This window comes from Cydia strobilella, chromosome 17 (assembly GCF_947568885.1).
Source record: "Cydia strobilella chromosome 17, ilCydStro3.1, whole genome shotgun sequence".
Lineage (NCBI taxonomy): Eukaryota > Metazoa > Arthropoda > Insecta > Lepidoptera > Tortricidae > Cydia > Cydia strobilella.
Window position 1 is genome coordinate 12,990,637 of NC_086057.1, and position 27,735 is coordinate 13,018,371.

The following is a 27,735-nucleotide window of genomic DNA, read 5'->3' on the forward strand; positions in this document are numbered from 1 at the left end:
AAAGTATTATTTTGCGTAGTTAAGCTTGAAGTTGGCAATATTTTCATGCCATAAATAAAAAATGTTAAAATTGTATTTTCTTTACAATATAAAATTTTATTATTTATTTATTTATACCAACATTCTTACAGGCTATCCTAATTTTACAGTGTGGATGTGTGTGTCAGTGCGACGAATTATAAAAATGTTAGGCTAACCTCGTAAGGCCGGACTTGGACTACTTTAATCTAATCTTCTAGGTGGCTTTAACCCTGGAGATCCTGAAATACGGCAAGCGTTTCCACGCGACCGTGTCGTTCGACACGGACACCGGGCTCAAGCAGGCGCTAGCCACCGTCTCCGACTACAACCCCCTCATGAAGGACTTCCCTATTAACGATCTGCTCAGCGCTACTGAGCTGGAGAGGATCAGGTATGGATTGGTAGCGCTACGAATGCAATGTTTACTTCAAAAACTTTGAATATCTAATGGCAAACAACCCACAGGACGCAGCCACAAGACCTTGGAACGTGGTCAGATAAAATATCGAGGCCCATCCCTCGATATTTTATCTGTCAAACCTGATAAGTCGAGATATTTTGTCACTTAAGTAAGTAAGTTAGTAAATATTCTTTATTGCACCAAAATTATACATTTTACATACATGTAAAACTACAAAGAAATATTTAAAGAAAAAAATAGAACTAGGTAACAACAGGCGGTCTTATCGCTAAAAAGCGATCTCTTCCAGACAACCTTTGGGTAGCAGGAAATGTAGAACTCATACAAAAGTCAACAGGTAGTGCAAAGAGCTAAATATGGAGACTATTAAACACAAACACACATACAACTCAAATAAGAACTCTATGCACGTCCCATATAGTTCTAATTTCAAAAACCCATTTGCACTACATCGCCCATCCCTCGAATTATCCTCTCAAATTTAAACCTTAAAGTTAAGGTTAAATGAGCCTAGTCATCACTCATCAGTACTGAAGTCGACGAAATTTTTCTAAAATTATAGAAAATCCAGAAATTTTTCACATTAAACCTTTTTTGAAACCTTCCGCAATTTGAACATCTGTAGTCTAGGGAAATAAACTATTAATAGATATACCTTAAAAAAATTATCTAAGAAAAGACGTCAAGAGAACTACTATAAGCAGGCCTTTAAAAGGACTAAACGTTAACTATCATAATCACTTGCAGATTAGCGGTGCAGCAGATCTTCTCGCATCTTCGCAAGATTCGTTCTACGAAGTACCCCATCCAGCGCGGCTTGAGGCTTGTCGAAGCTATCTCCCGAGATCTCGGTCAACAACTCCTGAAGGTCAGAATCTTCTCCTTTCCAAAGTAACCAAATACGGGTACAAAATTAAAAAAAGTTATGATTCTGGAACATAGGCTTCATAGGCACGGTCACTACCACAGGGCGGACACGCTATACATCAAAAACCGGCCAAGTGCGAGTCGGACTCGCGCACCGAGGGTTCCGTACTTTTTAGTATTCGTTGTTATAGCGGCAACAGAAATACATCATTTGTGAAAATTTCAACTGTCTAGCTATCACGGTTCATGAGATACAGCCTGGTGACAGACAGACAGACGGACAGCGGAGTCTTAGTAATAGGGTCCCGTTTTTACCCTTTGGGTACGTAACCCTAAAAATCACTTAAGTTTCTGTGTGTGAACGGCACGTCATAGTGTAAGTTGCTTAAAAATAGTACTGAGCGGCCGGCAAACGGCCGTCAATCTGCTGTCGCGGGGCGAGGTAGTTCGAGTCGGGGCGGGGTGGGGCGTGGCTGTTCTGTATGATAATACTATTACTTATTCTGTGACTATATGGTGACTAATATACATAACTTGGGCGTCAAATATTAGTACCCAACTGGTTGAATAGATAAATAGAATACTAAATTGCACATGTCAATAAAAGTTCTAGGCAAGCAACAGGCATTCTTTTCGGCAGGTTTTAATTTAAAATCCGATTCTTTCCAACAGGGCGTTATTGTTAACTATGCGTGTATATTGCACGTGGATTGAAATATGAAGTCTTCCCCAGAATTCCTGTTTTTGCACTGTTAACACAATTTTGTACGCCAGGTGCTCGGAACGCGGCGCCTCATGCATATTCCATTTGAGGACTTCGAGCGAGTCATGACACAGTGCTTTGAGGTATTCTCGTGCTGGGACGACGAGTATGAGAAGCTACAGGGTCTGTTACGGTAAGTTCCGTTGTTATTAAGAAAACCGAACTCAAAGATGAGTCGCGAAAATTACCAACAAGTCGTTCTATTGAGAAAAATAAGTTTAGCAAAATAAAAATAAAACCGGCCAAGTGCGAGTCGGACTCGCCCACCGAGGGTTCTGTACTTTTTGTATTTGTTGTTATAGCGGCAACAGAAATACATCATCTGTGAAATCTGTGTGTTTTAACTGTCTAGCTATCACGGTTCATGAGATACAGCCTGGTAACGGACAGACACAGACGGACTGCGGAGTCTCAGTAATAGTGTCTCAGGTTTTACCCTTAGTGCTGCCTTAACTGTACACGTAGTTTCAGAGCATACATTTTACTGCGCTTTAAACTGCCAATTGCTAACTATAGAAGCTAAGAGACAAGCTTATAAAAACTACTTTCAGCGCCAATTGGCCTTAAGTTTGCATTTCTTGTATCCTGGATTTTAAAATACAAGCTTCGTCCCAGTTAAATATTTTTCACCTAATTCTTATACCCTTGCCAATGTACAGTGACATCGTTAAGAAGAAGCGAGACGAACATCTCAAGATGGTGTGGCGAGTGTCTCCCTCGCACAAGCGGCTGCAGGCGCGCATGGAGCACATGCGCCGCTTCCGTCGCCACCACGAGCAGCTGCGGACTGTTATGCTAAGGGTATGTGAAGCCCTATTTCAAACCCATCATTCTAAAGTAAGGCGTAGGAATGTGAAGAACCCATCCCTACTTATTTTAACAGCTTCTGGTGAACTGTGAGGGAAAAAAATGAAACGCCACAATAACCAAAGGCGTCCAATTTTTTTTATCTAATGGGGGCTTTTATAATCGGTCAAACCAAATTGTCAGTAAATAAGAACAAAAAAAAAAACTCTTTAACTGGGTTGACTGGTTGAGAATGCCTTGTATCATTAAGTCCGTCTTTTGTACGTTTGTATTTTCTTTTGTGCAATAAAGATTAAATAAATAAATAAAATACTCATCCTTTTCTTTCTTTCTTTGCTAGTACTATTGTAAGACAAATATACTATGATTCTCTCTGTCTATGTTTTAAATGAGACAGTCCTTTGACAAATTATATATTGACACTTTATCTAACCAGAAAAATCTACAAACAAATTTATCTATTCTTATCTAATCACATCTTTAATTTAATTGTATATTGTTGCAGAGAAAAAAATATAAAAAAATATTGTATGCAACGGTATATAACTAAATCTTAAAATTCTCGAGCCCGTTCTTACAAAATCATTTTGTAACTTCGGCTTTCAGATTTGAAGAACCTATATTATGTAGTTCATAAAGTGGGTATGCAGTTTTTTTTTTTTTTTTTTTTTTTTTTTATACCACGTCGGTGGCAATCAAGCATACGGCCCGCCTGATGGTAAGCAGTTACCGTAGCCTATGGACGCCTGCAACATCGGAGATATTACACGCGCGTTGCCGACCCTAACACTCCTCTCCCTCGTTGAGCTCTGGCAACCTTACTTACCGGCAGGAACACAACACTATGAGTAGGGTCTAGTGTTATTTGGCTGCGGTTTTCTGTAAGGTGGAGGTACTTCCCCAGTTGGGCTCTGCTCTAGATCTGGAATGACATCCGCTGTCCTGTGCCCTACCACACAAAGCGAGATGTCATTCACAGTGCCCATACCTCTCTTTAGCAGCTATGTATAGATGTATTACGCCATAATACTTTGTGTTGGTGCGGCAGGTGCTGCGGCCGCGCGCGTGCGTGGCGTCGGAGCCGGCGGCGGGGGTGGGGGCGGGGGCGGGGCCGGGAGGGGAGCCGGCGCCGACGCTCGCGCTGCCCATGGACGCGGCCGACGCCAACGCCATCGCCGAGGTCAACCTGGCCTACGAGAATGTTAAAGAGGTCGACTGTTTGGACATCTCGAGGGAGGGCTGCGACGCTTGGGAAGCGGCCGTGCGGAGATATGAAGATAGGATCGGTACGTTCATTACATTATTGAAATATCATATCAATGTCCATACTAATATTATAAATGCGAAAGTCTGTCTGTCTGTGTGTTCCCTCTTCACGATTAAACCGCTGAATCTATTTAGATGAAATTTGGCATAGAGATAGGTTGAATCCCCGAGAAGGATATAGGGTAGTTTTTATCCCGAAAATCACCCCTTAAGAAAGTAAAAAGCGGGGTGGAATTGAGATAATTAATGAAGTGCCGGCTAATTTGTGTGCATAATATGCTCAAATTGAATTGCTATGAGAATTTTTCCAGGCGCTATTTAGCTGCCGTTGCTGAGTCCGCGCAGACGAAGTCGCGGGCAAAAGCTAGTTGATTATATACCTAGGTTACTTAACGTGGACTCCTTTGCTTGTGTTTGGAAGTCATGTTAAATATAACTACAATTTTTGAGGAGCAGATGGTAAGCTAATTTGAAGACCGTAAAAGTCTTGTGGTCCACTTGACGAATGCGAATAATTAATCTAGTGTCACCGGACTGTCATTTCATGTCAGATTACAAACCCTCATTCACCTTTAGATCGTTCACACACTGAGACTTTTTGTAGCGATGTAAACACGTTTGACTGCCTCACAGTTTCAACGTATTTCAGTAACTTTATTGCTACTACATAAAAAGTCACAGTCTATAAAAGGTCTTAAAAGAGAATAAAGAAGCGCTAAGGTTAGAAAGTTCATTCGTTCATTGTAAATATAAACTTAGGAGTAATGAGAATTGGTTAGTATGAACATTTCTAAAGAAAGAAACTTGTTTTCATTGCTTAAAGGTCTTAAAGTGTTGCGATTTTATATCATTACTCGTAAAGCCTGTATTTTCTTTAGATCGCGTCGAGACCCGCATCACGGCCCATCTCCGCGATCAGCTTGGAACAGCTAAGAACGCGAACGAAATGTTCCGCATTTTCTCCCGATTCAACGCGCTCTTTGTGAGACCACACATTAGAGGAGCTATAAGGGAATACCAGACCCAACTTATACAGAGAGTGAAGGATGATATCGAGGCTTTGCACGAGAAGTTTAAGGTAAGATCAAGTACGTGCCAGCCATGAACAGCCAAGAACGCGAGCGAACTCGGTTCAACGCGCTTATCGTACGACCACATATCAGAGAAGCTATCAGAGAGTACCAGAGACAGCTAGTACAGAGAGTACCAGACACAGCTAGTACAGAGAGTGAAGGATGATATCGAGGCTTTGCACGAGAAGTTTAAGGTAAGAGCAATTAGGTGCCAGCCAAGAACGTGAACGAACTCGGATCAACGCGCTTATCATACGACCACATATCAGAGGAGCTATCGGAGAATACCAGACACAGCTAGTACAGAGAGTGAAGGATGATATCGAGGCTTTGCACGAGAAGTTTAAGGTAAGATCAATTAGGTGCCAGCCAAGAATGTGAACGAACTCGGATCAACGCGCTTATCATACGACCACATATCAGAGGAGCTATCGGAGAATACCAGACACAGCTAGTACAGAGAGTGAAGGATGATATCGAGACTTTGCACGAGAAGTTTAAGGTAAGATCAATTAGTCGCCAGCCAAGAATGTGAACGAACTCGGATCAACGCGCTTATCATACGACCACATATCAGAGGAGCTATCGGAGAATACCAGACACAGCTAGTACAGAGAGTGAAGGATGATATCGAGGCTTTGCACGAGAAGTTAAAGGTAAGATCAATTAGTTGCCAGCCAAGAATGTGAACGAACTCGGATCAACGCGCTTATCATACGACCACATATCAGAGGAGCTATCGGAGAATACCAGACACAGCTAGTACAGAGAGTGAAGGATGATATCGAGGCTTTGCACGAGAAGTTTAAGGTAAGATCAATTAGGTGCCAGCCAAGAATGTGAACGAACTCGGATCAACGCGCTTATCGTACGACCACATATCAGAGGAGCTATCGGAGAATACCAGACACAGCTAGTACAGAGAGTGAAGGATAATATCGAGGCTTTGCACGAGAAGTTTAAGGTAAGATCAATTAGGTGCCAGCCAAGAATGTGAACGAACTCGGATCAACGCGCTTATCATACGACCACATATCAGAGGAGCTATCGGAGAATACCAGACACAGCTAGTACAGAGAGTGAAGGATGATATCGAGGCTTTGCACGAGAAGTTTAAGGTAAGATCAATTAGGTGCCAGCCAAGAATGTGAACGAACTCGGATCAACGCGCTTATCGTACGACCACATATCAGAGGAGCTATCGGAGAATACCAGACACAGCTAGTACAGAGAGTGAAGGATGATATCGAGGCTTTGCACGAGAAGTTTAAGGTAAGATCAATTAGGTGCCAGCCAAGAATGTGAACGAACTCGGATCAACGCGCTTATCATACGACCACATATCAGAGGAGCTATCGGAGAATACCAGACACAGCTAGTACAGAGAGTGAAGGATGATATCGAGGCTTAGCACGAAAAATTCGAGGTAAGTTCAAAGTATGTTTTGTGGCCTACTAAAACTAGTAGAGTTCGTAAGTGGAACTCTCAATTCCCAATGTTCACCAGACAAGTAAAGTTACTTTTGCCTCTCATCGTGGCGATATCGCATGCGCAATTCCATACATAAAAAAATCGTAAACGCCTGGCTGTTAGAAGTGCTGGTACTTGAGAGGTTGAATATTTATATTTTACAAAATAAGTCATTCGTATTTTGTTATCAAGCGGTGTCAGAAAGTGACGTTTGCCCTCCGGCTGGTCGTTAACCTATTTTTCCTCCATTATTTAAGATGTATTATTCTTCAATTATATTATATATAATTGAATGATATTCTTTAATTACGGTCATTGTAATCAGGTGCAATATCCACAATCGAAGTGCAGCCGACTCTCTCTGGTGCGTGACTTGCCCCCGGTGGCCGGGTCCATCATCTGGGCCAAGCAGATCGATCACCAGCTGACCGCCTACTTGAAGAGAGTTGAAGATGTTTTGGGTAAGTTAAAGATTCCACGTGAGAGCGTTCAGAATTTTTACGGTGTCTTTCGTCATCTTCGACGGCGTCGAATAATTACGAGAGATAATGCTCGAACTTTAAAGTTTTGAAATAAAATAGGGTAGATTGTTTATTATTTAAATGTAAATTTAAATTACCAAACATTTTGTTTATTCTAATTCTACGCACACGCAGCCGATGTGTGCTGGCCTTTATTGTGTTTATTCTAGTTTAGTCATACCAGACAAAAATCAGCTACTATATGGAGTCATAGAGTTATACAGGCAAATATTTTAAGAATGGAGGTGCAATATTTAAATATTGTTTTCTTTTTACAAAGGTAAGGGATGGGAGAACCACATTGAAGGGCAGAAATTGAAAGCCGATGGTGACAGCTTCCGTCTTAAATTGGACACCCAAGAAGTCTTTGACGATTGGGCTCGTAAGGTAAGAAACTTATGATAAAATAACCTTAACTCACAAATAAAAACACTTTAAATTTTGGACTTTAGTATGCTTATTTTTCGTCCCTTGGCACAGGGACGAAAAATAACCACAGACGAGTTTTCTTAAGTGATAGAGGATAGAGACTGGAGCAGAGAATCTCATTTATAATATATGTCAATTGATTTGATAATACAGAGATAACGTCCTTTGTTTGAGACTTTGATATTTTCAGTCTTGCTATTTTTACAAGCTCTGCTGTAGTAATTTGGGATAAAGCTAATATGGTTTGGGTTTCAGTCAGTTTCAGAGCATTTTGACCTTAAATGTGCCATGGCTTGCTTTTTTTTAATATTATAAACTGATCGGCGCTTGGCCCTAGTCACACCTGATGGAAAGTGAAGACAGGGCCTAAGATGGAGCTCACCGGTTCAGTAACAGCCTATTCACTCTTGCTTTAAAGAGACCGAGGTCATATTGATCAGGGAATACAGATGGCGGGAGCGCATTCCATTCCTTAGCCGTCCGTACCAAAAAGGAGGAGGCAAAACGTTTCGTGCGAACAAATGGAACGTGGACCACGAACGGGTGCATTCGCTCCCCGCGCCTGGATGTCCGATGATGGAAAGGGGAAGGTGGGATCAGGTCGTGCAGTTCCTACAGTTCCTGGGCTGTTATTTAAAGCAAGATCATTTCCTACTCGAATAAAAAAATTGTTTAGGTAGTCAGGTATTTCGGTGTAGTGGACTCTTTAGTGTTTTCGTCTTTTAGATTCCAGTTGTATTCTTGTACGATGTTGTTTGTCTCTTCTTTTATTATTTGCCATAAGTACTTCCCGTTTCGGGTTTTTTGAATTAACAATTCGTTCTTCCGTGTGTTTTCTTTTAATGAGGTATGTATTTCTTGTCTCTTTCTTCATAAAATCTCCTTGATGTCAATTTGCGGGTACTGTTCATGGAATAATAGTAGATCATCTAAGTATATCGCGTTGTAAATTATAAGCAGATTCAGATAGCCACAGAATACGATTCTCGTTTTTCTTTCTGATTAGTTTTTGTGGCATATGCACGTTCATATTGTGTTTTAATTTTTGGATGAAGTTATCAACGGTATTGGAGTTGTAAGCGCAAGGGTTTTATTCAGAGTGTCTAGCTCGAGGTATCTTCGATTTATATCGTCTCTCGCCTATTGGCTCGATCTCTTTATTCTTTATATGAGCATGAGAACGTGAGTTTTTTCATAAGAATTGGACCTTATCAACAAGAGATAAAATACTAAATAAGTTGATTTTAAAAGTTAAGGGTTATAGAATCCAGTATATTTACAGGTACAACAACGCAACCTCGGCGTGTCCGGGCGCATCTTCGCGATCGAATCAGTGCGCGCGCGGTCCAGCAAGACCGGCACCATCCTCAAACTGAAGGTCAACTTCCTGCCAGAGATCATCACGCTGTACAAGGAAGTGCGCAACTTGAAAAATCTTGGATTCAGGTATTGTTGATCCTTCGGATCCTGTTCACATAACATTGTATTGTTTGTGTATATACTTTTACAATGTCAAAGATTTTAATATTAGAGTCACATTTTCGTAGAATCGGACTACGCTAAGTTTGCGCAAAGTTAGCGTGTCAGTCTAAGGTTTAAAAAAAGTGTTCAACCTTTTCTGAGAAGAACATAAACGTTTAAGTTTAAACTTTGCAGTAGTATATTTTATTTACTTGCTTAGTTAAAGCAGTAAGTCAAACTTTGCAAGTTTTTTTTAGATAAAGCTGAAATATAACATATACTTACGTAACAGTGGTGACAATATGATTTAAAGTATAATCGCAACCTCATTGAGTTTGGACTCATCCGATTCCACAATAAAAACTTGTACTCATTGAATTTTTATACAACTGTCTTTGCTCATAGCAAAACGCTAAAAAAATCTTATGAACTGTAGGTACCTATAGTGAAAATTTTAATATAAAATTTGTTTTGTTCCAGAGTGCCCTTAGCTATCGTGAACAAGGCTCACCAAGCGAATCAACTGTATCCATTCGCTATATCCCTCATCGAGAGCGTGCGTACTTATGAACGCACCCTAGAGAAGGTAATTTTTTTATTGTTATTGTTATATACATCACAATTTTAAACAAAACATTAACACAAAGTTTTAAGCACTACTAGAGTTTATTACACTAAACGATTGGCACATAACAAACACAAAGTCTAACATATAGGCTAGAGTATACATTTCAAAAACCATCAAAAACTCTTGTGTGACGTCACTAACAGGAATGCATTTTTTTTTGTGTGCAGCTAAATAATAGGAATCATACGAAGGTAGTTGTTAATATGTACTGGCCTGCGATAGCTGCATGAATTACCGCTGCTTTTTATAAATATATGCGTTTTTGCTTACATCATTTAGACGTTTTAAAGCAACTAATGCTATAATGTCTGCACACGTGCTCCGAAGTTTTTGGGCCCTTAGTAGAGACTGAGCAGAGCTTTTCTGTAACGCCTTGGAGCAGACTCGCAAACTAGTATTTTGACAACGATATAGTGTCGTGGCTTTACCTGTAAAATGCCTTAAAACGAGAGCCTCTAATATGAAGACTCTAGAAGCAGAATATATCTAATCTTGGTAGGTTAGAGAGTTCAACCCTTCAAGATGTGAAACTTTCTAAGGATTCAAATGCCTTCTGGGTCAGCTTTTTTACAACACTAGTAATGAGTGACAATCCTTTTTTGCTTGCTTATGTTTATTTTTCCGCACAAACGGCAATGTGCGGCTTAAGCCCCGCTTTTCTACATAAGTATTATATGTAGCATGATATGCAATATGTCACATGAAGGATTTTATTCCAACTGATCGGTGCTGCATGTAGGATGATTAAAGTTGATTAAATTATGACGTCAAATAACTCAGTGTAGTTTATCAATCGGACAGAAAACTGGACTAGTTTTGGATTTGATTAAACTAGGTTAAATTTGACTTAGCTTTTCTACTAATGGGCCATAGTTTTGCAGAAAGCTACTAAACAATTATTACTAATTAAGCAATGTAGTATTGTTACCAAATTTATTAACTTTAAGCTTTAAAATATCACAAAGTATTACAGCCAATATAGAAATTGCTAGTCCAGCAAACTTTATAATAGTGCGACATAAAATAGTAGAAATAAAATAAAATATAACTAAAATACACCATACTAAATTGTTGCCATGTTTAAGCATTTTACGTCGAAAATGTGACAGTTACGTAAAAAAGTGACGCCTTCATTTATTATCTACAATTTCTTGTCGGATTATAAAAAAAGCGTAATGATTATATTTTGTCAAATGTCAATAAAGACTACTTAACCCCTTGGTTTCAAACTTAGATTTGAATTTTGAATCTCTTTGCCGACTTGATATCAAGTCCATTGGACTCAGGGCTTAAGTAGCGGCCTTTTGATAAGTGACTTTTGACAAAGTGGTATTCTTCTGAGAGGCGTCAAAACTAACTATTTCTCACCGTAAACAGATCCGCGACAAAGCATCTATAATCCCCTTGGTGGCCGGCCTGCGTCGCGACGTGCTGAACCAAGTGTCGGAGGGCATGGCGCTCGTGTGGGAGTCGTACAAGCTGGACCCCTACGTTCAGAAGCTCAGCGAAGTCGTGCTGCTGTTCCAGGAGAAGGTATGTTGAAGGACTGACACAGACGTATACTGCTAGTAGCAGTTATAAAATAAAAATAGTGTATGTATGTAGATTTGTCAGGTTTGACGTGTATCAATCAGGTTTTTAAAATACTGCATTATTTGCGAGTCTGGTAAGAAGACAATTGCTAGCTAAGTATTATGTTTAAACGTTACTTTAGCTACTTTAAACACAGATTAAAAGTAACGTTTGGTTGACAGTTGAATTAAGCCTTCTTCTTTTAATACGACTGATTCAACATGTCATGTCATGATTACAATGTTAATTTCATAAATCTAGATATCTTCTCATTGTCTTTCGGTAAATATAGTAGTGGTCTGCGGAGCTTACTTTTCCATAGCAGTGTCTTTGCTTTAAAAAAAAAAAAAATTGTAATTGTTCTATAGTCTTATGTAACGTATGTATGTTTGTAAGCATGTTTGATACTTAGGTACTTTATTAGTTGTGTATCCAATTGTTACTTCTGTGTATCTTCCTAAAAACAATAAAAAAACATAAAATATGGGCCTCGAAAAGTAATAGAATTTGTACGCAACATTTTTGTTCTAAAAATGGGGCTTGCAAGGTTTTTAATTTTTGACTCAGGTTTCGCTATTGTAACCTACCTAAATAAGTGTTAACTGTGTATTTTTTTTTTAGATAAATTAAAATTTATTTATTTATTTATCTGTGTAGGTGGAAGACCTCCTGGCGGTTGAAGAGCAGATCTCCGTGGACGCACGTTCACTAGAAACGTGCCCGTACTCGGCGCCCAGCCTCGCCGAGATCCTGGGCCGGCTGCAGCGCGCCATCGACGACCTGTCGCTGCGGCAGTACAGCAACTTGCATCTGTGGGTGCAGCGCTTAGACGAGGAGGTTCGTTTTTCCGAAATTTTAGTAAAATTTCATAAAAACTTCGGTTCAAAATATTTAGATCAGAACGGTTTCACTCACTTGTATTTTGTAATATTTTGAAATATGTCTCACGATAGTTTAAGTTCGAAAACTTCGGTTGTTTGATAGTGGTCAGAGACGCGTTTAACGATCGTAAATATCGTCAAAATTCAGAGATACTTCCGTAGGGAATGTTCAAAGAAATTAAGCTATATAAAGCTGCTTTTTACCTAGTGGTAAAAGTCACATAATCCATTATTCTATTACAGGTCGAGAAGAGCCTAGCGGCGCGTCTGCAAGCCGGCGTAGAAGCGTGGACGGCGGCCCTCCTCGGCAAGAGCAACGAGCTGGACCTGTCCATGGATACGTACTCACCAGCCGAGCCCACGCACAAACCCGGCGGAGAGCCGCAGGTATATAACATGTTACAGTTGACACACCGCTAACTTGTTCAAAACTAGTGACGTAGCACGCAGGCATGCTGACCTAAAATGACCTATAACGTTCATGGCCAAAAACTGCATATCCACCGAACGTTCCAAATTGGGACTGGCGCTCCACGCTCGTGGTTCGTTTCACCGAACGGTCCCGTGGGCTTAGGACCTTAATCAGACTTCGATGGATTTTTTTGAAATACAGACAATGCAGTTTTGTTCATGCGACTAGTTTAATAACTCTTCATTAACTTTATTTGCCTATGGCGTCTGTTTGATTTCAAGATCGCGCGCGTGGTGCACGAGGTCCGCATCACGAACCAGCAGATGTACCTGTTCCCGTCGCTGGAGGAGGCGCGCTTCCAGCTCATGCGGCAGATGTTCGCGTGGCAGGCCGTCGTCACGAGCCAGCACCGCTTGCAGAGCACCAGGTCTTTATTAATAAATATCAATATCCTCGGGATTACCTGTCTCATATTACTAGGCGCCCTCGCTTTTTCTTGGCCACTTATAACACAGCCGTACGTGATTTCGGTCTTTGTACTACTGCTGTATTGATCCTATTTTGTTTATGGGCTTTCCACGATTTACGTTTCCGTTTTTAGTTATTAAACAGATTTAATATAATTTCTTACGAATGATAATACAAATGGTTCTTTTTCCATAGATACCAAGTCGGCGTAGCTCGGGCTCAAACTGCGACATACAGAAACTTGCTCACTAAGCTACCGGGCGCGGCGGCCCCGCTCGAAAATGCCTATGACGCTATTGAGCAGAAGATATCGCAGGTCCGCGAATACGTCGACGAGTGGCTGCGGTAAGTTCGACTTTATGTCCTCCAGTTTAAGGCTTATTTTCGTTTGCATTCAACGAAATAAATTTTGTAAAAGATATAACGGTTTTTGAGTTGTGTTGTTTTACGGCCAGACCCAGAGGAGTATTGAGAATCTAGATTTTGTTATGTGAGTAACTTGATTACTACACGTCAACATGGTAACGATGCTCGGTGACATTCTAAATGACTCTGATGACCCCACAGTCACTCTTTATTGAGTTTTGCGGGGCTATGATTATAGTAAGAATACTGTGTATTTTATTAAATAAATAATAATAATAAAAAAATTGTTACCCGAACGCGACACAGACATGATCTCACATTGACATTTGTTTACAGTTACCAAGCCCTGTGGGACTTGCAACCCGAAACGCTGTACGGTCGCCTTGGTGAAGACATCACTTTGTGGATCAAGTGCCTGAACGATATCAAGTAAGTGTACTTATAGCTAATAATACACGCATGGCCCTACAGCGTCGGTTTCCTGAAAAATAAGTGAGAACGTTATGTCATAATTCATGGGTATAATTATATTTATTACCACCTTAAAAAAGGAGGACTTTCTCAATTCGTCTGTATCTTTTTCTATTGATCTTCCTTGATTTCTCGAAGACTGCTGGATTGATTTGAGAAATTCTTATTTATAACATTTAAAACCTTCGCGCTTTGAACACGTCGTCTTCGCTTTACGTCGGTAAATAAAGGTAACAAAATAAATTCGCAATAGACCCGATTATAAATGAAATCCTTATTTGTTTCCCAGTTGCTCGCTCTCATTCTCAACAGATCGGTAAAGTGTATCACTATAAAAACGCTTCATACTTTCGTACTTTTCTACATAGAATTCCTACCATATCTCATACCACACCTTCTTCAGGAAATCCCGCACAACCTTCGACACGTCCGACACCCGTCGCGAATACGGTCCCGTAGTGATCGACTTCGCGCGCGTGCAGAGCAAAGTCGCTTTAAAATACGACGCGTGGCACAAGGAGGTGCTCGGCAAGTTCGGCGCTCTGCTCGGCGGCGAGATGGTGCACTTCCACGGACAGCTCGCCAAGTCGCGCTCGCAGCTGGAGCAACAGACTATCGGTGAGAATACATAAACCGTTCACTACACACTTTAAAGAACGGTTTAGTAACTTGTGATGGTCGATTTGCGGCGGTGGAAGTACGATGAAGCACAAAGAGGTGCTCGGCAAGTTCGGCGCTTTGCTCAAAGGAGAGATGGTGCACTTTTAGGGACTATCGCTGACACTACTATCGGCTGTCTAGTGAGGGTGCTTCGGAGAAAGAGTTTAGGATGTTGTCTATAGTCTATTTTATCATATACGGTATATTCTAAAGCGTTTTTCTTATAAAATACATAACAGAAACAGAAAATTGCCTTATTTTATAACTATAAATACTTGGAAGGTGAACACATGAAATCTCACCTGTCACTTGAAATTTGCACTAATTGTATTTGTGGTTGTTTGTATAACATATTCTTAAATCTCATCTATTATTATTCGTCTTGGCAGGATCGCCATGTGATGTAAAAAATAATTTCTGAGCCTTTGAACTTATTACATAGTCAGAATCAATAACAATAGTTATTTGTGCAACAAGAGAGGAAAGTTGGTTTTTCTTGCGAGTGTTTATTTTGAGTCCCGAGAAAGCGAAAGATTCTAATGTAGAATCTTGAGCGTAGCGAGGGACTCAAAAACACGAGATGTAAAATAACTTTGCTCTCGTGTTGCACACATAATTTTTCACCTCAGTAGTGAGAACATATTAAAGGTTAAAATGTATTTCGAATTACACAGAATAAACAGAAAAAAAAAAGTATTATAATATGTACGATACGATAAGATACGATACGATACGAGACGAGACCGGACCGGACCGGACCGTACCGTACCGTACCGTACCGTACCGGACCGGACAGGACCGGACCGGACCGTACCGTACCGTACCGTACCGTACCGGACCGTACCGTAGTATGATGTTCATGGCCTTCACTAAATTAAAAAGCTACATTGTTTCACTCCCTGGAGTGAGGAAAGTCGCACTTTCCTCACTCCAGGGAGTGGCGAAAGTAGGCTTGTTCAAGCTGCTGAACTGAAAATTATTTTTACATACTTGTAAGCGTAGTGTAATGGTAAATTAAATTCATGTTTCTCTAAATCAAACCACAAAACTGTTGTTTTACAGAGGCAGCTTCCACCAGCGATGCGGTATCCCTGATTACATACGTGCAACAGCTTAAGCGGGAGGTGCTTGCTTGGGAGAAACAAGTCGACATATACAGAGAGGCGCAGCGCATCTTGGAGCGGCAAAGGTATGTTTTTAAAAGTAATTAATTGTTTTTTGTTTAAGTGGATAAAGGTATAAATTAAAAGAAGTGTCATATAGAGATTAACCAAGGTAATTTGTGTCCGAGTCTGAAATCAAACCGCCGTCTTCGGCATTCGTGTCTGACGTCATAAGGAGCATCGGTCATGTTTTCTTTAATTAACCATCGCCCACACTGTTAACTATACATCGGTGGACCTTTTGCCTTGTCCACCGATGTAAAGTTAAGTGTTGCTGTTTGTGACAGTCAACTTGTAAACTGTATTAAAATAAAATGAAAATTCTGCAGTAGACCTCAAGAGCTCTTTCACAAGTCAATACAACATTTACAGCAACATCATATTAGTTTTACTTGTTCCATAATTGGTATAAATTGAAACTGAAATGAATAATATTTGTTTTAGATTCCAGTTCCCAGCACAATGGCTGCACGTTGATAACATTGAAGGAGAATGGAGCGCGTTCAACGAAATTATGCGTAGAAAGGATTCGTCTATTCAGACCCAAGTAAGCTTAATTCACTTTGAATCCTTCAAATATCTTGCTTTATAAATAACTGTTAATTAGATTAGGTCTTTTTTAATGTAGACTTGTATTACATCGCCAAAAACGAAAGGCTTGATTGATACTTGTTTTCGAGTTTTAATTTTGCCCATGTCTGTGTCGTATTTTTTACCTATTAGTACCTAACCATATTTTTGTTCAATCATTAGGTCGCATCTCTCCAACAAAAGATTGTAGCCGAAGACAAAGCAGTCGAGACTCGTACTCTAGAGTTCCTTACCGAGTGGGAGCGGAGCAAGCCCACCGACGGCTCCACGCGCCCGGAAGATGCTCTCGCGAGGCTCCAGGCTATGGAGACCAGATACAGCAAGCTGAAGGACGAGAGAGACAACGTGGCTAAGGCCAAGGAGGCTTTAGAGCTGCACGATACAGGTAAAATTAACCACAAATCTAGGTTAGTTGGGAGCAAGCTCACCGATGCTTCGAGGAGTCCTGACGATGCGCTCCTAAGTCTCCAGGCTATGTAGGAAGATTAAGATTTGTCGTTTAAGTTTAAATCATGGTAGTCGTTTTTAAGGTTTTTGGGGTGCATATCAAAATATACTATGCCTTTAAATATAGCAAGCATTTTGAGTCTAATAGATCCTGCTATTAGATCCTTACTCTATACCTATATGACCTAAGACGCATTCGGAATAATTCAAGTTCAAAATGGCGGCTACATTTTTAGGGTTCCGTACCCAAAGCGTAAAAACTGAACCCTATTACTAAGACTCCGCTGTCCGTCTGTCTGTCACTAGGCTGCATCTCATGAACCGTAATAGCTAGACAGTTTAAATTTTCACAGATGATGTATTTCTGTTGCCGCTATAACAACAAATACTAAAAAGTACGGAACCCACGGTGCGCCAGTCCGACTCGCACTTGGCCGGTTTTTTAAAAGTTAAATCTCTGATTCGCTTCGCAGGAAGCTCAGTGAACAACGAGCGCATGACCGTGGCGCTGGAGGAGCTGCAAGACCTGCGCGGCGTGTGGGCCTCGCTCAGCAAGATCTGGACGCAGATCGACGACATCCGCGAGAAACCGTGGCTCTCGGTGCAGCCTAGGAAACTGAGGTAACAACATCTTCATACCACGTCGGTGCCAAATAACTTTATAATCCGCCTGATAAATAAGCAGTTAACTCGCAACACCAGTCCTATCACACGAGTCCTTTTAAACTCATTTGTCTATCACTATAGGTGTTTCGCTTGCACTGTTTTTCCAATTAGAAACGAATATGTAATACGCATCGAAGACACATCATTGTCAGCCGTTTTTGCAAACCATAAAGTAGTGAAATCATCGACCTCTCTTGATTTGAATTTATAATGTAAACATGATCAGGCCTTAAAAAATCGTGCATCCTAATTACACGAGTTTCGAAAGTAAATATATTTATTTATTTATATGAGCCTAGAGTGTCCCACTGCTGAGCAAAGACCTCCCTCCCCCCTTTCCACGTATCCCGGTCTTGACCCGTCTCCCACCAGTTTCTGTCAAAGGCGTCAAGGTCATCTCGCTAACGCCGTCGAGGTTTGCCGCGACCCCGGGTTTGATGTGGGACCCAATTGGTTGTTATTTTAGCCCACAAATCACCCGGCATACGGAAAACGTGTCCCGCCCAGTCCCACTAAACACTTCGAAACTAAATACTTTTTAATATTGTAACTAAATGTTATATTTTTATTTTAGGCAACAACTGGAAGCTATGCTCAACGAGCTCAAAGAACTGCCAGCGCGTCTCCGCATGTACGACAGCTACGAATACGTTCGCAAACTACTGCACTCTTACACTAAGGTAAAGTATTTTTGTTAAAACCATTTTTATTGTAATAAAAATAACTGGTTTCCTGGGTTTGCAATAAAGTTATAGCCCTGGAATGAAGCCTTTAAACGATGAAAAATTGCCACTTTTTTCTTTCGATTTTCGCCGAGTTACTAATGATAAAGTATTTCAACATCCTGAGCAACCATATACATTGTAAATACTTGGCTGATCTGGAATCATCGGCGTTTTTTTCCAGCCAGGGTATCTTTACTTTACTTTTGATATATCTAATTCCCAATATCTTTCTAGGTCAATATGTTGATCGTGGAGCTGAAATCCGACGCTCTAAAAGAGCGTCACTGGCGCCAACTGTGCCGCGCGCTGAAAGTGGACTGGTCGCTGTCCGAGTTGACTCTCGGACAAGTGTGGGACGCGGACCTTCTGCATAACGAGCACACCGTCAAGGACGTCGTGTCCGTCGCTCAGGGGGAGATGGCTCTCGAGGAGTTCCTCAAGCAGGTAAACTACACTATGTCACGAGGCATTTTCAAGTTAAGTCACTCGCTAATCGCACCAAGTGGTCACTTCACAGTATACTTATTAACGGTAGACGCAGAGCATAGCGGAACCACATATCAGTAAGATGGTCCTGACATAATAAGACATATTAAGCGCTTACTCGTCGTCGTTTAACACTTTTCCAGGCAGCACTAATGTACGTCTTTCCGAAAAATCCAAATATATTCCAATTAATCCATATATGAGGATTCTTTTTAAGACAAGTCACATTTCCTTAAAGTCTAATTTAATTTGTACCTTAAATTGGATTGCTAAGGTTGAAATTCTATTGGCGCGTTTGTCAATCAATCAATCTTTTATTAATAAAATATAAGTAAATATTTTACATGTCAATACAATACTTACAGGTAATGGGAACCGCACTTTATTATATTTTGAATGAAATATTACTTACTTATTAAGGGTACATCATTATTTTTGGGTTTAATCTATAATTTATTTATTGTTTATGAGGTGGTCGATAAATCGTACTATGCCTCGTTGGATTGAAAGATCAGTGGCAGTCACAACTTCTAGCCATACTTACCCCTGATTTAAATATGCATAGATATGTAATTATATTCAAACTACCTCTACTCCCGAAGCGAATTCGTATATAACAATTATTATTAACTTGGAATGTATTGGCTTCATTCAGGTTCGCGAGTCATGGCAGAGCTACGAACTGGACTTGATCAACTACCAGAACAAGTGCAAGATCATCCGCGGCTGGGACGACTTGTTCAACAAAGTCAAGGAGCACATCAACAGTGTGGCTGCTATGAAACTCTCGCCTTATTATAAGGTACGTTATGGTTCAATGTTGTGTAACAAAGGGATATAATAAGTTTACACATGTATCTAAGCTATTAGTTGAATGTCGACCACCTCACATGTTGTAGTGATAATGGTAGCGATACTTCTACCAGATAACGCGAAATGCCACGAGCATCTACGGCCACTACTACAAAAAATGTGCTTTAGGCCGTGATTTAGAATAAACGCTCAAATAGTGACCCGTGTTTCCGTACCAAACCATGTTAGTTTAGTTTTATTAAATTTTGTTTTATTAAATATAGTTTTCTAGCATTTTTTATCCGATAATATCGAAATTCCTTCACACATCTTCCCACTTCCACACACACACACACACACACACCACACTCACACACACACACACACACACACACACACACACACACCTCTCCTCTGGAGTTGCAGGCGTACATAGGCTATGGAGACTGCTTAACATCAGGCGGGCCGTATGCTTGTTTGCCACCGACGTAGTATAAAAAACACACACACACACCACCACCATACATATGTAGCAGTCCACTTGCTACATATGTACTATTAAATCGTATTGGTGAGGCACAAAAATTGGCTTCATGTATTTACTGACTTTTATTTTGGCGTGTAAAGGTATTCGAAGAAGAAGCCCTCACTTGGGAAGAGAAGCTCAACCGCATCAACGCGTTGTTCGACGTGTGGATCGACGTGCAGCGCCGCTGGGTGTACCTCGAGGGCATCTTCAGCGGCTCCGCCGACATCAAAACTCTGTTGCCCGTTGAGACTAGCCGCTTCCAGAGCATCAGGTGCGTTTCAAATACGATTTAAATACCTTATCTATTTTTTTTTTACTCCCGATATACCTTATCTATAAGGTTTCAAATTACTATTAACCTCGTAAGGTACTTTTTCGTTTGTTTTACAAAACAAAAGAAATACTACTTTATGTAATTTTTAAAAGGTTCAAATTAGATTGACACAAAGTGTATATAGTAATGCACATTGGGCCTTAGAATCAAGAATCAAATGTTTTATAATTGAAACAAACGAAAGTCACCCTAATTTATTATACAACAAGGTTCAAATTATAGATAGGGAAACTGTGTATGGTGGGCCTTACGAGGTTAAAGTTAACTAGGAAATCTTCTTGTTTAGGGCGTCTATCATTGGAAGCTCACGACAATGAAAGTACCTAGAGAGTATCAATTTTGCTATTTTTTATGATGTACTAGCGACCCGCCCCGGCTTCGCATGGGTAGTTCAACTAATTTACACAAAACCTTACAAATTTTACATATAAACCTTCCTCTTGAATCACTATATCTATTTAACAAAAACGCATCAAAATCCGTTGCGTAGTTTTAAAGATCTAAGCATACATAGGGACAGACGGACAAACAGCGGAAAGCGACTCTGTTTTATACTATGTAGTGATTCTGAATGTATCGATTAGTAATACTTTAATAAACGAGGAGAGCGGAAGATGTACCATAGACTACAGACAGAAAAAACCGGAGGATTGATTATTTTATTTATTTATCAAACCTTCATTTGTTCTAGTTCCGAGTTTCTCGGGCTGATGAAGAAAGTTAGCAAGTCGCCGATGGTGATGGACGTGCTGAACATACCGGGCGTGCAGCGCTCGCTCGAGCGCCTCGCCGACTTGCTGGGCAAGATACAGAAGGCGCTCGGGGAGTATCTCGAGAGGGAGAGGAGCAGCTTCCCCAGGTTAACACTGGAGATGTACATTTTTACTGTTAAGGATAAAATTACAGGAGTCCGTGTAATGTTCCGTTTCTTTGTGGGAACTGCCTCAAATAACAAGTTTTTAGCCAACTCGATTTCTTCCACCGTAAAAACCGTAGCACAAATACGGACCAGATCTTCTTCATCCATCACTCCACATTTATTTTGGATAAAGGCTAACACTTCATTAATCACAATGTTGCAATTATTGCACTTCACTGTTCGACTTTTTTTTTACATAACGGACCGGTCCGCTAATACGATACGCGCGCTCGCTACGTCGTACGTCACGTGACCGATCGTAGCGTATCGTATATCGCTCAAAACCGGCCACGACGTGGTTTTGGGGTGTACTAATTTCTGGGAACTGAAAAAACAAATTTAACCTGAAATTTGCACATGACCTATCTGTGTTCACTTCTCAATACTAATTAATGGTGGTGTTTATTTATTTTATGGTTATTCATTCTAAAGGAGCCTGATGGACTTACGTCTGAAATAAACTATTTTTATTATTTTATTTTATTTAATCAGACATTCGATTGTTTAAATATGGCTTCCTCAGCATGAAAGAGATGTTAAGGTGGTTCGACTAGGTTACCCAAAGCTTAAACCCCGCTAGATGGCGTCACTTTCGCAAATTTTAAGGTTTTATTTTTTTGTGGAATAGTGTTGGTATCTGTATACTTAAAAGTATGTTTAGCGCACTCTTTACATAAATATTGAACTATTATAATAAACATTGAATACTTCATTAGTGTAAAAAACACTTTTAAAGTCGACAGAATGTTTCTGTCATGCTATTTCCTACTATTACTCACACATGTAAACAGTGTTTCCGTGATTGCTTGTAGTAGACAATTTCATGCAGTGTAAGTATGCTGCAATGGCGTTGCGGTATGTTCGTGGAAATACGTGCAAGAGGATTCGGGTTCGAGACTGGTACGTCAGGGGTACTTTTTTTTGTCCTTTTTGTGTTATCTTATGTTTCTTATACCTTTTATTCTTCGAATTCTTGTCCGATTCCGATACAACCGAAATATATTTCAGTGATATCGGAAACGGCTCTAACGATTTCGATGAAATTTGCTGTAAGGGGTTCGATCTAGCTAGGTCTTATCTCTGGGAAAACGAGCATTTTTGAGTTTTTACTTATGTTTTCCTTTTCTCCCAGATATTCAGTATTATTAATAAATTAGTTTATAACGTTTTATAAAAATATGTGACGTTTTGAACTAAAAGGTACCACATTGTCGGTTGTCGATTAGGTTGATTTCATTTTGAAGCTTTATGGAAATATGACAACAATAAGTAGGTACCCGTTTGGTTGAAAACGCCACATATATTGAAAACCTGACTTTCACAAATCTCACCTTTTTGGGTTCTTCCAACTCAGAAAGGATGGAGAATACTGACGATTCTTAGTAGCACTAGCCCAAGGAAGTCCAGGTTTGTAAGTGTCAGGTATCAGTTGTTTTTTAAAGCGCTAAATATAGTTCTACAAGTAAAGCAATCCCTTACTGCCCAGCCTCTATAGTATGTTTCAAACTGGAAGGGTACAATGATAGATTTCATCTCCGTACAATTTATAACCTAATAATGCCAAATGTTGCAAAATTATATTGAATTGAGATCTATCATCGTACCCTTGCAGTTTGAAATAGTTATTTACGATACAAGTGCGGAAAAGAGAAAATTCGAAACGAGTGGCGACAGATTAAAACACGACCGCAGAGAGTGTTTTAAATCGACACGAGTTGCGAATTACCTATTCGCACGTGTATCGTACAACGTTTTACAGTACACAGTACATATGGCCCTTTAAACTTTCGACATATGCATGAAAAGTGCTCTTTACGCTCTAGGGCGAGAAAGTTGCACCATATGTACTGTAAAATACTTTTTAGTACATATGGTGCTACATATACGTTACCGCCCTAGTGCGGTAATTAGTACAATACGTGCATATGTCGAAAATGTAAAGGGCCATAATTATGTACTGTAAAACGTTGTACAATACACGTGCGAAAAGGTAATTCGCAACTCGTGTCGATTAAAACACTTCCTTCGGTCGTGTTTCAATTTATCGCCACTCGTTGCCAATTTCCTACTTTTCGCACTTGTATCGTAATGTACTAATAATAAAGTAGTAATTGTAAAATAAAATTAAAACTTTTTTTATATTTTTTTTTGATTCAAGTAGGTACAGTGAGTAACAACATTGCATGGCCTTCTAATTATAACTATTATAGAAAACGGGATATATTTTTCATATTTGTTATCCGTAGTTGTCCCTGTACCTGAAAGAAAAATAATATCATGATAGCACAAAATCTCTAATGTTATAGGAAGAAAGATGAAGCAACAATATGGATTCTAATAAAGTTATCATTTACTTACCTAGTAATAATTGTGTTTTTCATTCAAAGACAAAATTCCATAATTTTCATCCCCAGGAAATGTTTTATTTTACTTTATTGCAGTGAGGATGTCCTGATTTTTTTCTGGCTAATGAAGGAAAACATTTTATTTCCAAGAATGCCTCTTCATTTTGCACAATACCTAAAAAAAACCTAGAGTTAGTGACACATTGACTATTCGGCAACCAAAACAGTAATAATTACATTATATAGGTATTGTTCACTGCTTATATCTACCATTACGGAAGAAGTGAGAATTATTTTCTAAAAAGATCGGCACGAGAAAATTACAATGTACAATGAAGGAATGAAACTTACGAAACTTCACCATCATGAATTCCGCTTCAATTGAGTCTGAATTTTTCTGGATTTTCGCGGACCAGAACACCGATGATTTTTGTAACTTGATTTAGACGTTGCTACATATATTATTATACTCTTTGCGTTGCTATCATTTTCAATTTATACAAACAAATTGATGTCACAATAAACATGACCCTATGTGTCAGTGTCAACACTGTCAAATAAAAATGCACTAAACATGACGGCACTGCAAATCCTGCCAGGTCGGCCAGGCAACGTCGCCAACGTCATAGAGTGGCAACGCCGCACGCAACGTATTTGTACACGACATTTGTGACACACACATACGTAAAATTGATGAAAAAATTACGTTGATTTATGTATGATTTCTGTATGAAACAAAGTTTTTCTATTAATTTAGCGCAAACGAATATTCGAAATTAGATAAATGAGCAAATATTTGTGTAGTAATAGTGTGTAGTGCCTTAATTAAAGCAGATTGAATTTTGTATGAAAATCGAACCACCTTAAAGAAAGATTTCTGTTTTTTTTTAAATTGCAAATGGGGATAAGAAACGGTTCCACTTTTAGTTTTTTAGCCCATTACTAGTCGTTAATATTTTCCCATCACCTAAAAACATGTCCTTAGGTCTTTACAAACAACATCCTTTATCCAGATTCTATTTCGTGGGAGACGAGGACCTGCTAGAAATCATCGGTAACAGCAAGAACATCGCCCGCCTCCAGAAGCACTTCAAGAAGATGTTCGCTGGCGTCGCCGCCATTATACTTAACGAGGACAACACGGTCATTAACGGCATCGCGTCTCGTGAGGGTGAAGAGGTCAGTTGAAGCTTCCTTTAGCGTAGTAGGAGCAAGGTTTTTAAAGGGTCGGCAACGCGCATGTAATATCTGGTGTTGCAGGCGTCCATAGGCTACGGTGACTGCCCACCATCAGGCGGGCCGTATGCTTGTAAAAAAATTCCATAAGCTGCCCCCTACAAACATGCTTTTTTTATTTATTTCATTTTTGAGGGTTCCGTACCCAAAGGGTAAAAACGGGACCCTATTACTAAGACTCCGCTGTCTGTCCGTCCGCAGGCTGTATCTCATGAACCATGATAGCTAGACATTTGAAATTTTCACAGACAATTCCGTGGAATGCTCCATTAACACGTTTGAAGCGATACGTGACAAAAATTAATGTCGCCGCAAAAAGTTGTGTGTGATGTCTCTAAAGACCCGGGTATAGTCGACGTCAAAGATATGTTTACATTTTTGCCCCTTACCTTACTTCTTTGTAAACTACGGCGAAAAATGTAAACATATATTTGACCGCGACTGTACTACCACAATAAAAAAAAAAACCTAAAGACATTGTGGTAGTACAGTATCTATCTAAGTCTTTTTCATTTGATTATTACAAGAGATGAGAGGAATTTCGAAAATTCAGTTTGGTTGTAGCATAGCATACATTCATGCCTAATGTTACTGATGACAAGTTTAACTTGACATATGCCGTATTTGACATAACATTCGTTTTCTAGGTGTACTTCCTATCACCCGTCTCCACCATAGAGAACCCCAAGATCAACTCGTGGCTGTCTATGGTCGAGCGAGAGATGCGTGTGACCTTGGCGTGCAGGCTCAAAGATGCTGTTGGGGACGTCAAGCAGTTCAAAGATGGAAACGTGGACCCTCAGAAGTTTATTGATTGGTGCGACAAATATCAGGTATGTTTTTAATTGAACCTGAAGATTTTACGGTGTATGTCTGGCCATTCTTGGGCGGAAAACTTTAGGAAAAATGAAAAGTTTTCGTTACGGAGGAAAATGTGGAATTTGTCACTGTTTTGTACGGGGAACGAAATTTTGTATTTCTAAAATGGAACCTTACTCTAGCTATTTAGAAAATTCCGAAAGCTTTTTCAACTTCTTGATGGTAACTGTTTTCCTAGACTTATTTAGAAATTAAAACATCGTATCAAGTACATTGGATTCATGCAGTCTTTTTCCGAAATCATTTTACAACATACTTCTTCGCATATCTCCTTATTGATTGTAGTGTCGCCATAATTATACCACAGATTAATAAATAGTTACTACGTCGTCTACTCAGGTCTTAGTATACTTATTGATAGACACCAAAGTGACAACATTCTTGATGTTGTAACTAAAAAAAAAATTATCTTACAGGCCCAAATCGTAGTGCTGGCCGCTCAAATCCTCTGGTCCGAGGACGTGGACGCAGCTCTGACAGCGGGTGGCGGTGAGGGCCTCAAGAAGGTCCTCACCCACGTGGAGAACATGCTCAACATCCTCGCCGACTCCGTGCTGCAGGAGCAGCCGCCGCTCAGGAGGAGGAAGCTGGAACACTTGGTGAGTTTATATAGAAATGGTTAACATGAAACCTTTTAATCTTGACACGAGGTTGTTATCCACTGATAAAGAATTCATCTAAAAAATGTCACTGAAAGAAGCACTCGGCCACTATGCATTTACCAGCTAGCCCTTTTCTATATTCGTATTACAGGAGTCCTGTATTGCATTTACCAGCTAGCCCTTTAGAATATAGAAAAGGGCTAGCTGGTAAATGCATAGTGGCCGAGTGCTTCTTTCAGTGACATTTTTTAGATGAATTCTTTATCGGTGGATAACAACTTCGAACAGGGGTCGTAGCACGGTACGCTTATCACTATGCCTGTCACGTTCTAACAAGTATGTGAGTGCGAAAGTGACGGACTTAGTGATAAGGGAACCATGCTGCGCGGGCTGGACCTACATTCGTATCCAAATTTCGTTGTACTACCACAATGCCTTCCAACCTTCTATATATGGTTATTTTCGGTTTAGATCAACGAGTTCGTCCACAAGCGAACAGTGACACGTCGGCTGATCGCCTCCGACGTGAACAGCGCGCGCTCCTTCGAGTGGCTCTGCGAGATGCGCTTCTACTTCGACCCACGGAACAATGACGTAAGTGCACCAAAAAACACTTACATCATACTTGTAGACCTTATACAAATCACAATAAGGATTGAAATTGATAACTGGTTTTAGATTTTATGAGTGAAACCGTAGGCAAAGTGATACAAAGACGCCTAAACAAGTGCAAGAGGATTTAACCATAAATTCGACAACTGAAGTAGATTGTGTTATGTGCCACCATTCGTTTTGTGATAAATACAGTACCGGCCAATAATATATCACCATGTTTTTACGGTATAACTTTTTTTGTATTTGTGAGTGACTTCCACCTCACTGCTTTAGGTAGTCTAGTAGTATTCCTTTGTACGGGCGATGAGAAAAATTGGTTTCATGTAATGGTTTTTTCATAGAGGTGTTTTTATTTTTATTTTTTTTATTTAGGAAACAAACAGTCACATACAGATAAATTTAAACTTGCAGATATACAATAAGACCTATAGTTCCATTAATTATAACATACTGATATTGATAACAAGTAGAAACAGGGCTTGTTCGGCACTGCCTATAAATAGGAAGATACACAGAAGTAACAATTGGATGCACGGATTGGATTTTTTTTATGTATTGTTACCTTCATTTTTTTACTAGAGGTTTTTTAGTAATATACTGAGTATCCTATTGCAATTCCCAGTATTTCATTGCAATATTCATCATATATTTGTATAAAATGACTAGTAAAATATGCAATCTCCAAACTAATCTATATTGTTTACTCTGTACAAGCTCATACAAAAAGACTCAAAGGTGATATATTATTGGCCGGTAATGTATATGGAATGTCATAATGTATGGGGCCGTACAACGCCATCCATTTGAGCTTTTAAATTAGCCGCGACAACATACATACTTACTCATTAT

The 27,735-nt window shown here is 39.8% G+C and overlaps 1 protein-coding gene across 2 annotated transcripts in view; it reads left to right on the plus strand.

Annotated features, from left to right (window-relative positions):
• Positions 1–27,735, plus strand: part of LOC134749030 (dynein heavy chain, cytoplasmic) — a 97,301-nt gene that overhangs the window by 4,909 nt on the left and 64,657 nt on the right. For both annotated transcript variants that reach the window (XM_063683922.1, XM_063683923.1), the window contains exons 7-36: positions 240–412; positions 1,190–1,310; positions 2,084–2,205; positions 2,732–2,873; positions 3,928–4,165; positions 5,024–5,223; positions 7,014–7,149; positions 7,490–7,596; positions 8,921–9,084; positions 9,580–9,685; positions 11,105–11,260; positions 11,957–12,136; positions 12,424–12,567; positions 12,874–13,019; positions 13,256–13,405; positions 13,763–13,855; positions 14,301–14,515; positions 15,620–15,746; positions 16,165–16,267; positions 16,474–16,696; positions 17,232–17,379; positions 17,999–18,104; positions 18,384–18,593; positions 19,291–19,437; positions 20,055–20,227; positions 20,982–21,149; positions 24,568–24,733; positions 25,438–25,623; positions 26,086–26,268; positions 26,743–26,865. In XM_063683922.1, coding sequence (XP_063539992.1) covers positions 240–412; positions 1,190–1,310; positions 2,084–2,205; positions 2,732–2,873; positions 3,928–4,165; positions 5,024–5,223; positions 7,014–7,149; positions 7,490–7,596; positions 8,921–9,084; positions 9,580–9,685; positions 11,105–11,260; positions 11,957–12,136; positions 12,424–12,567; positions 12,874–13,019; positions 13,256–13,405; positions 13,763–13,855; positions 14,301–14,515; positions 15,620–15,746; positions 16,165–16,267; positions 16,474–16,696; positions 17,232–17,379; positions 17,999–18,104; positions 18,384–18,593; positions 19,291–19,437; positions 20,055–20,227; positions 20,982–21,149; positions 24,568–24,733; positions 25,438–25,623; positions 26,086–26,268; positions 26,743–26,865 — 4,656 coding nt within the window. The remainder of the gene's footprint in view (positions 1–239; positions 413–1,189; positions 1,311–2,083; positions 2,206–2,731; positions 2,874–3,927; positions 4,166–5,023; positions 5,224–7,013; positions 7,150–7,489; positions 7,597–8,920; positions 9,085–9,579; positions 9,686–11,104; positions 11,261–11,956; positions 12,137–12,423; positions 12,568–12,873; positions 13,020–13,255; positions 13,406–13,762; positions 13,856–14,300; positions 14,516–15,619; positions 15,747–16,164; positions 16,268–16,473; positions 16,697–17,231; positions 17,380–17,998; positions 18,105–18,383; positions 18,594–19,290; positions 19,438–20,054; positions 20,228–20,981; positions 21,150–24,567; positions 24,734–25,437; positions 25,624–26,085; positions 26,269–26,742; positions 26,866–27,735) is intronic.